Below are 10,307 nucleotides of genomic sequence, written 5' to 3'. Positions count from 1 at the left end.
GTTTGAAATTTCCGGTTTTGAATGAAAGCATTCGCTTTGAGACATGATTTTAGCGCAAAATCAATTATTTTGTCAAAATTGGTCAAAATTTTCCCATAGTTTCAGAGGAATTTGATAAAACACTTTAATACCAAAATAATACCAAAATGTGCCATCCTGACTTAGAAAATTTTCCACAATTTCAAGTCATTTCTATAGGGGGTATATCAAAAATGTTTAAAATAAAGTTTGAAATTTCCGGTTTTGAATGAAAGCATTTGCTTTCAGACATCATTTTAGCGCAAAATTAATTATTTTGTCAAAATTGGTCAAAATTTTCCCATAGTTGCAGAGGAATTTGATAAAATACTGTAATACCAAAAGAATACCAAAATGAGGTGTTCGATCATTGACAAATTCTGCAGTTTTGCAATATCAAAACAATACCTTAAATTGGTATGATACCACATTTTGCTCTTGCATAATCCTTAAGACAAATTTTAAAGGGTCCAGGAATACCAAAATTTAGTATTGATACCAGAAAAAGGTATTATTACGCATTTCCCTTGTTATTTACCCATGCTCGGGATATGCGAGGTTTTACTGTATTAGAAAAAATGTATTATATTACAACTCAAATAGTAAATTTCCCTCTTTTAATGTGTGTTTATTCAGCCCACATTTCATAAAGAGAAGTAAATTGATATCTTCCTGGACTACTGCGTTATCTGAATAGGATTTTGTTTTTTGATCTGGCTACTTGCACAAACTCTACAAATTAGGAACAGCTAAGATTTTATAAAATATTCAAAACATATAAATTAACATGCCGTAAACTGGGGTCAATCGGGACACATGGAGCGAATTGGGACAGCAGTTTTAACCATGTTGGAGCACAATTTTTTTAATTTTTCTGGTTGGTTTTGGTTAGAACAGACTCAGACCAAAAAGATGTGTACATCCATTTCCAAATATAAAAGCTTTAAGTGCTCTAAAAACTGCTGTCCCTATTCATATATACGGCACCCTTTTTTTATTTTTAAGCTACAAAAATTAAAAAAAAATCTTTACAGTTTTGTTTCCGATTACAGCATAATGAGCAACGTATAGCAATATGCTGACGATTGGCAACATAATTACAGACATCTTGGGCACGTTCAATGTGAAGCACCGTTACTGATGCTTCATACCAGGGTAAAAACTGTGAAGGTTGTTTACATTGAAGTGTCAGTAAGTTGTACGCACTCAAGATAAGAACAAGCTTTGATGGAATCTGCAGCGATGGATAGTGTAATCAAAGTAATGTTAGTATTATTATATCCAATTTGATTTTAACAAATCATAATAACTAACTTCACATAAACTTTTTCAGTCCCAGCGATAACCCAGCTAAATACTGTCGATTGTGTTTCGCGGACAAAAACCTGGTTGCATTATTCCCAGGCCACAGCGGACCGGAACATTTGCTGGTGGAGCAAATATCACTGCTCATCGGGATTCAGATTGGACCGGCAAAGGACGGATGCAGCTCGATCTGTTGGCGATGTGCGGTTGCCTTGGAGGACTTCCAGTTGCTGCGACAGCGCAGTCTGGATCACGATGCGATCATTCGAAATAATAGGAAGGCAAATGCGTTCGAGATTATTGCCATCAAAAATGAGCCCGTCGAATCGGAAGTTTTGTTGGTCGATCCAGCTGCGGTTCAGCTTGAACCAAGTGAGTCTTCTGAAAGGGTTAGTACACGTGCCAGCAGCAATGGGAAAAGCATAGAGACGCCGGATAAAGTTAAAGCCAAGCGCAAAGATTCAAATGATAAGATCCAGATTGTTATATGCAAAGTGTGTAATGCTGAATTTGGAACGACTTCTGCAATGCGAATACATTTAAAGGTACAAAGATCTCAAATTTAATTTTATTCTAAACGTTGCTTGATATTATCCACAATTTCAGGAGCAACACACTGTTCAGGGACGACCGTTTCACTGTCCTTTGTGTCCATCCCAGTTCAAGCGAAAGGGCCACTTGGAGCGCCACATGGAATCACACACCGGAAAAAGGAAATTTGCTTGTAAAGAGTGTGGGGCAAGCTTCTCCAAAGCAACCGTTCTTGCGCGCCACAGGATTCACCACCACCAACATCCCGTCAGTTCCACCAGCAAGCCTAAGAAACGGTCCATTTCCGGCAACTTCAAATGCGCATTTTGTCCAAAATCGTTCAAACACAGGCCATCTTTGAACACTCACTTTCAGTCACATTACGACATTTTGCCTTTTTCTTGTGAACTTTGCGACGCCCGTTTTGCGGTTGCCCAGGGATTGTTGGTTCACAGAGGCAAATTTCATAACCCCGCAGCAGTGGAGAAACCGGATATGGCGCGGTTCAAGTGTGAGCATTGTCCGAGATTTTTCAAATATCGACGCAGCCTGAAGGAACACGTTGAAGTTGTGCATCTGCTTGTGTATGACTCGGATAGAGAGGTTAGCGGTGATGAACGTGATTCTGAATCCGGTTCAGACGAGCCGCCGATCCTCGGTGGGGTGGAGTACGTTGGAGAGGAAATATTGCCGGTGGAGATTAAAACTGAGATTGAGGATGTTCAGTTGCAGGAATAGTGGGTAATTCATTCGTGCTTTATTTGTTAAAATTCGAAATTGCTGTAAAAGTTAAATAAACAATATTTTTCTAAATTTTTGTACCTCGTGTTTTCATAAGAAGTTGTGGTCTTTTTCCTATGAGCATTTAAATTCAAATCAATAGATATTTTTTTGAAGTTGACAGCAATTGGGTCCTAAAACGAAGCTTAGATTGCTGATATTATTGTTCACAGCGATAAAGCTTATTTTTCTGAATACAATGACCCTTTGTACGACTATAAAGAGCTTAAAATGGATTTTTAAATCAATTTTGAAAAATTAACCTCGCGGTCCTTCTTGACAGAAAAGCTCCTACTTGACAGGTCGTTCCAAGGGGACCATAGTTGATCCATCGAAAAAATGTTGTCTTGTCAAAAAAAATTTGCATTAAAATGAAAAAAAGTGATCAGAAATGGTTTTTAATCGTGTTTTTTACCGTTGTACATAAAAATTGGCATAGGCCTTTAGTACCCAATTGATAAAAGACACGAGTGACAACTACAGAACTAGTCTGTTGTACTATTGTCGACATATAATTGCGAAGGATACGGACAGATCAAAATGTAAGCGGATACGCATGAACCATGCTTTGCTATTTCAACTTCAAAATTCCCAGAAATCTAGAGTTTTCGGCGAAATTCATTGCGATAAAGTCGGCGCGTATACTGCCGTTCTACGCATAATTGTCCCATGTCAGTTTTGGACGATTTTGACTTTATGACATTTTTAAGTCTAGTTTATGTGCACTTTAAGAAAAACACATAAAATCTGGTAGTTTGTTCGGAAACTCTGTCTGTTTGTCCCATCGTTAAACTTCTACGCATAATTGTCCCACCAAGTATTTTCTTACACGGAATCATTAGTTTTACTAAGCATTATGTCTTGTTTACCTGTTGTATAGCAAGAGAATCACAAATAAAGGTGATATACTGATAACTGGGGCGATTAGGGACACATAGGGCGAATAGGAACCCACGGGACAATTATGCGGCAGTATAAAGCTCGTAACATCACGCGATTTTGACATTTTATGAGGACATACTTTATTACGTACTCCGTGCTTAAATACCTGGATAGTCTAAAAATAACTGATAACGCCAGTGTAACGGTTAATAACATCTGCCAGTGTAACGGTTAATAACATCTGTATAACATATTGGACTGTGTATGAAAATCAATCTGTCATCTCATATGTTATCTCGAGTTGTAGATAAACAAGTTTGAGTCACATCACATCCCCCTTCGGTATTTAAAATGAATCAAACTAGGAATAAACTGTGAGTTGTAAAATAAAGTAATTTTCAGTCAAATACATTCCCCATCTTTCCCTCAGACCCAGCAACGATCCGAGTAGTTACTGTCGATTTTGTTTCTCAGACCGCAACTTGGTTCCACTTTTCCCCAGTGGGGAACCTCCCCGGCACATGCTTCTGGATCTTATCACAGACCTGGTGGGCATTCAAATAGACAATGGGGCAGACACTGCCTGTTCGATTTGCTGGCGATGTGCTGTGGCTTTGGAGGATTTCCAGTTGTTTCGACAACGTAGCTGTGAACATGATGCCATTGTACGCGAGAATCTGTTGCCATTTGGTGGCCAAGGCGAGTTTGAGGAACGAGAATATGTTTCGTCATCATTCGAGACACCCGAAGAGACCCAGCAAGATAATGACACTTCTTTGCTAAGATTCGTGCAAAGCCTGAACCATTCTAATGAATATGCTGAAAATTCCACGCCTACGCATAACGACATCAACAGATCTTCATTGGAACATGAGTTCATTTGTCCTCTATGCTATGTATCGTATAGGTATGATACAAACTTACAAAAACATTTCGAAAAGCATCATCCAGAGTTGGTGACAGGGGCCACAATAACCCCAGCCAATAATCCGAACAAACGCAAGAGAACGAGTTTGGGTCAGCTAAGAGCCTACCAAAATCCTCCGCCGTTGCCCCCCAGCATTCAATCCACCAGCGATAACCTCTTCAAATGTTCCTACTGCCCGAAATCGTTCAAGCACGGGCCGTCGTTGCACTTTCACCTCAAGTCACACTACGACATGTTGCCATTTGTTTGCGAATTTTGCGACGCTCGATTCATCAACGAAAAGGGCAAACACATCCACAAGGGCAGATATCATTACGAGAACGGAGTCAGAAAGCCAGCTCCACCGCGGGAAACGTTCGAATGTAAGGAGTGCAATCGAAACTTTGTCCACCGGAAGTATCTGTGGCAACACATTCGTTACAAACATCCGGAGCGGTGTCTGCCCGATGGTAGTGATCCAACACTGGTCATGTTGCCTCCTACCGAAATGCCAAATCATGAGGAAACGTTTGAAAATCATGCAGACGATGAACCATTGCTGGAGATCAAATCTGAAATAGATGATAGTGATTCGTATTTTCCACTGTGGGATTGAAGCAAGAACAAAAGCACTTCTATTTTATTGTTGTCGGTTTCGTTGTTTTTATTGCATTTTTTAAGTTGATTAATAAAATATTTGATTGTATAATAATTTTGTTGCCATCATGTTTCATTGCCTTGATTTTTAATTTGGATGAATTGGGAAAATATACACATTTTAAGTACACTTTTGTGCAAATTATTTCAATCACTCTTGCAGTTTTTCATGTCTAAAATATTTTTTTCTTGAAATAAAGTTAGAGTACCGAGTGGCTTCAATTCAATTTCAAGTGTATTTCAATTACTTCAAACAATTCTTGAAAATCAAATTTGGCACCTTTCATTTGCACCCAAGACAACTAAAATCGGTTAAAATAGAGCGAAGTTATGATTTCGAAAATGTGTTTTTTCTGAAAATTGCCATTTTTCAGACCACCCTAACACGGCGTAGGTCACCCTAATGTTAAAAAAATAAACGGATATAATTATTGCGGCTAAAGAACCCCCACTCCAATTTTGAGCCAAATTGAAGCACTTTTATTTTGTTTCTTTAACGTTCCATAACTGCTGAATACGTAGAATGTTATGTTTCACCTTCCTGATTAAGAATATGTACGATTCAAATTATTCTATCGGTGAAAACTGCGTTATTTAGAAAAAGACGTGTTTTCCCATATAATGTAGCATTGGAGGAGTCGCATGGTGGCTCAAGTAAATTTTAATAATATGTAAATATGATTTGTTATATGCCGTGTTTCAGAAGGTTTTTTTTACATTTAATTACTATAAACTTTAAAAAATGTATTTTAGGATATTGCTTCAAAAATATATATTAAACTGTACTTTGAGAGTCTCTGAATGACGTATTATAACTACCAATATTAGACCTCAAACACAAAGTTTTTGAAGCCAGATTTACCAGATTTTAATCATTCTTTAAAATAACTCTAAAGTCAAAGCTGTATGTACCAATCAAAACAAAAAAAATCGAGCCATCCACTTTGACGACCCCCGGGACTTTTGTGGTCTCTGTTGCAAGCTTTCTGCTCGAACTTAGGAGTCCAAAGGCTTGAACCGGGAGAGCACACAAATCTTTTTTTTTACTCTAAGGAACCTTCCACTCCAGGGTTAGAACTGACTACCTTTGGACTGCGAGTCCAACCGCCGCCAGCGATACCACAGGGAGACGACTCCTATACTTGGAATGACTTAACAGCCTAACAACATCCAAGGCCAGGACCGACGTTTTACTTCCCCATCCGATGGAAGGTTGGAGCATATGGGAATTGAACCAATGATTTTCCGCTTACTAAGCGGACAGCTTAACCATTCGGCCAAGCCTGCTGCCAAGTACCAAAAAGACTGAATAAAAATCATTTCTTTGTACAATTTGTCATAAATTTACATCAACCCAAAAAATCTGGCATTAAACAATATTAAACTTAGAATATGTGATTTTTCTATGTTTTTACATATCAATAAATAATTTTGAAATCTTCTGCCATAATCATATTACAATAATTTACTAGAAATTTATTATTGATTAATTTTCAAGATGATAAAATTATTTTAACAAAAATCTGGGGTTTCTGCCGCAACGCGTGCAGAAACGAATAACTGTCAAAAACTTGAATAATACAACTTTTTCTCTAAAACTGCGATAACTTGAAATTAAGAGTGAAGATCGATTCGTTTTTATATTATAGAAATTATTCAAAATGTTGTTCAGTTTAAGTAAAACAATGAATGAAAATGATTAGTTAGAGCCAAGCACCGTTTTTTATTAACCCCTGACAATCCCTTTATATAATTTATATATTCTATTCTAAACATCTTGAACAATGAAATATGTCAACGAATCTTCAGATAAGCAGCGTCTCAGCGTTTTTGAAAACTTCAAATATCACTGATAGAATATCTGCCAAATTTTGGATTATCATTCAGGCCGGAATGGTAATAATTTGCTTGATTGATGCGTTAATTCAATTCATTATCGGCCATATAATCACTGAAATACCGCATAAAAATGATGTGGAAAAGTTCTAAAAAACCAAGCGCCTCCATGAAATGCAGCTTGTTTCAAATCCAATATCCACCGTATTCATTCGATTCAACTGAAAAAATAAATCTTTTTCTTTTGCAAACAGCAACACGTTGCATTTACTATACTTTTTTTGAATTGAAATTCATAAAAACATTCGTGCTCTATTCAAAAATTAGATCGGGGAAAAATCATCGAGGCTGATTGAGTCTGCGATTGACAGAGCAACGAGTCAGACGTGCGTCCCTCCAACACCGAATAAGTGCTAATAAGTACAAAAAATGCCTCACGGCAAGAAAAAGAGGCGGTCCTCGCCAGCAGGATCGGCAGATTTGAAGAAGTTAAAGAATGCCGAAGTGCTACCTGCGCAAAGCCAGGCAGTTTGAGCAAGGACGCTCAAAATTCGTCTGGAAACCAGTTCGCTACCCTCCCTGTGGAAGTGAGCGAGAAGGAGGAACTTGAACGACAGGAAAAGTTGCCACCCATTTTTGTGAAAACATCGTCATCGGATTCGGTGCGAAAGTGGCTCCATCCGCTTGTGTGCTAATGGACTCAAAATTCTGCTACCTACCAGAAAGGATTACAACTACGTTCGGGATTTCCTGAATAACACAAAGATTGAATACTACAGCCATGACCAGGTAAACGCCCCATGAAACAGGTCCTCCGAGGGCTGCACGACATGGATGTGAGTGTGCTGAAAGAAGAGCTCAAAACTCTTAAGTTGAACGTGATCGAAGTCTTCAAGATGACGAGACACAACAAGGACATCAAGTATCGTGATCAACTGTACCTGGTTCATTTCGAGAAAGGATCGACAACGCCGTCTGAGCTGAAGGCAGTTCGGGCAATTTTCAACATCATCGTGTCTTGGGAACGTTATCGTCCAGTGCACCGTGACGTGACACAGTGTTCGAACTGTTTGCAGTTTGGACATGGTGGAAGGAACTGTTTCATCAAGAGTCGTTGTGCAACCTGCGGAGGTGAGCACAAAACTCAAGCTTGCAACACAATCAACGAGAACATCGAAGCCAAATGCTTCAATTGCGGCGGCGACCATTGGACTAAGAATCGAAGCTGCCCAAAACGAGCTGAGTTTGTAAAAATTCGGCGGCAAGCGACGACGAGGCACCAACCAAATCGCCGCAAAACACCACCAGCATTCACGGACGTGGACTTTCCTGCTTTGGCGTCACCAGGAGTGGGATCTGTTCGAGTGGTTCCAAATCTGCAGCCGTTGCCGTTGAATCAGCGGCAAAAAGTTGCAGAGCATACAACACCTCCTGGCTTCAGTCATCAACCGAGGAAAACCCAACCAACATCAACGGATGAAGGCAGTAGGCAGACCTGTTTTCACCACAAGAACTTCTGAACATTTTCATTGAGATGACAACAACACTGCGTGGGTGCAAAACTCGCCAGGAACAAGTAAGAACGCTAGGAGCATTCATCTTAAAATACAGTTCGTAGTTTACTCGTTCTAATGATTTTGAATATTTCAATGAATTTACTTTTTTAGTTTTAAGTTAGGATTAGTTGTTAAAGTGATTTTTTTTCTTTTTAACCCAAATGTATTTGATTAAATGCAAAAATGTAAAACAATTTGAAATAAATGAATGAATGTGAACAGTTAATAATAAAACGAAAAATACAACAAAGATGAAGAGCATTTAGCCATACCACCTAAAATGTAAATTAAATGTAATTATTATAAGAAAGTTCAATAAAGACATATTTAATTTCAAAAAAAATCGAGACTGATAATTGAGCTGGAATTTTAATCAGTCAAAAAACATGAGAAGATTTTCAGTGATTAATTTTCATTTCTCTACTGGTTATTTCATCCAAAGCTCAAGGAACTTTATGTTAAAAATATATCAAATACCAACTAGTGTCAAAACTAAGAAGCATTCAAAATTAGGTGTTGTAGCCCAGTCAGTCAGTTATGACGTAATGGAGACGCATGGTTAGGCCGATGCAAATATTTAAAAAAGTTTTTGTCCCTCGGCCCTGGCCGAGGTCAAGGGGGGGGGCAAAAAAATAAAAAAATATAAAAATTAAATAACAAGCCATAGTCTTCACATTTAAATGAAAAAAGTGTTTTAAAATTCATTTTACACTAGTTCAGTTGTTTTGCAATCTCTAGTTTTCAAAAAATCTAAGATCTGACAAAAATAAAAATTGTATCGAAAAAAAAGATTTTGCATCGAAAATTTTCAAAAAAATTTAAGATTTTTTAATAAACCCAAACATGCTAAAAATGATTTTAAACGCAGAAGAATGTATTTTAATTTGATTTCAGCTGGTTGCACTTGAATTTTCATTGAAATTTTGAAGTTTATTGTAAAAATATTTTTTTTTGCAATTCCGTCGTGAAACTACTTACTTTTCCTGTCATTCTTGAACGACGAAATAGCCTACTTTTCTGTACCAAAAATAACAGAATCGAATAGCAACACTTTTCAAAATAAATGCTGAAAAGTTCTACTTTTCAGCACTGAAATGGGTGCTGAAAAGTTGAACTTTTCAGCACTTGTTTCGAAAAGTAACACTTTTCAACATTTTTTGATTTAAACGATTTATTGACAAAATACATGAAAATTCGACTTAAAATTTCACTCAATGGGTGTTTTTTGAAATTGCAAAAAATGTTGTATGGAACACGTTGCAAAACTTGATTTTTTCAGCACTCGTCGTATTTATCCAACTCGGTGAACCTCGTTGGATAAATGTACGACTCGTGCTGAAAAAATCCTCTTTTTGCAACTTGTTGCATAAACTACTATTTTGCCCCCTGATTTTTCGGGCCAATTTTGAAAAGGGGGGGGGGGGGGGTGACAAAAACTTTTAAAAATATTTGTACCAGCCTTATTGGTTGGAGAAATTTAACCATTTTCTGGTTGGCGTTGAAAAACTTTTCCACTCCACTGTATCAGCAGCATAACGTGCACGTCAAGTCTGGCGATAACCTGGAACGCTTTAAAACGATCGGTAACGCAATGCTACTCCGCAGTTACACCAACACTGCCAGAACTACTAGTGGGTTATGCTGCGAATAATGTAGGGAGGGGAGGCACACACTTTATGCTGTCTCCCTATGATGTGCATACGTATCCTGACGAGGAACCTGCCGTCTCCACTCTACCACCAATACCACCAAACATGTCCCTCGACCGGGCCAACCATGGATCCTTCGCCGAGGGAAGAAGAAGGCGGCACAGGGAAACCCTAGAAGAGCGAACC

General features: G+C 38.2%; 2 protein-coding genes across 3 annotated transcripts; both read left to right on the top strand.

Annotated features, from left to right (window-relative positions):
- The first annotated feature begins 1,146 nt into the window (after nucleotides 1–1,146).
- On the top strand, nucleotides 1,147–2,675 carry LOC120417479 (zinc finger protein 234-like). The gene is made up of 3 exons (XM_039579555.2): nucleotides 1,147–1,283; nucleotides 1,352–1,868; nucleotides 1,930–2,675. The coding sequence occupies exons 1-3, from the start codon at nucleotides 1,246–1,248 to the stop codon at nucleotides 2,590–2,592; spliced, it is 1,218 nt and encodes a 405-aa protein (XP_039435489.1). The 5' UTR covers nucleotides 1,147–1,245; the 3' UTR covers nucleotides 2,593–2,675.
- Nucleotides 2,676–3,761: 1,086 nt separating this feature from the next.
- LOC120417480 (zinc finger protein 236-like) lies at nucleotides 3,762–5,140 on the top strand. 2 transcript variants are annotated; one of them, XM_039579556.2, is made up of 2 exons: nucleotides 3,762–3,890; nucleotides 3,947–5,140. In XM_039579556.2, exons 1-2 carry the CDS (start codon nucleotides 3,868–3,870, stop codon nucleotides 5,037–5,039), a joined length of 1,116 nt encoding a protein of 371 aa, XP_039435490.1. In that variant the 5' UTR covers nucleotides 3,762–3,867; the 3' UTR covers nucleotides 5,040–5,140. The 2 variants fall into 2 exon arrangements, with proteins under 2 accessions (XP_039435490.1, XP_039435491.1); XM_039579557.2 differs by having other exon boundaries at nucleotides 3,800–3,890; nucleotides 3,991–5,140.
- Nucleotides 5,141–10,307: the final 5,167 nt, after the last annotated feature.

The sequence above is a fragment of the Culex pipiens genome, chromosome 3 (assembly GCF_016801865.2).
Source record: "Culex pipiens pallens isolate TS chromosome 3, TS_CPP_V2, whole genome shotgun sequence".
In the NCBI taxonomy this organism is placed as follows: Eukaryota; Metazoa; Arthropoda; class Insecta; order Diptera; family Culicidae; genus Culex; species Culex pipiens.
The sequence above is the reverse complement of the archived record's forward strand: the minus strand, read 5'-3'. Positions and strand labels throughout refer to the sequence as shown.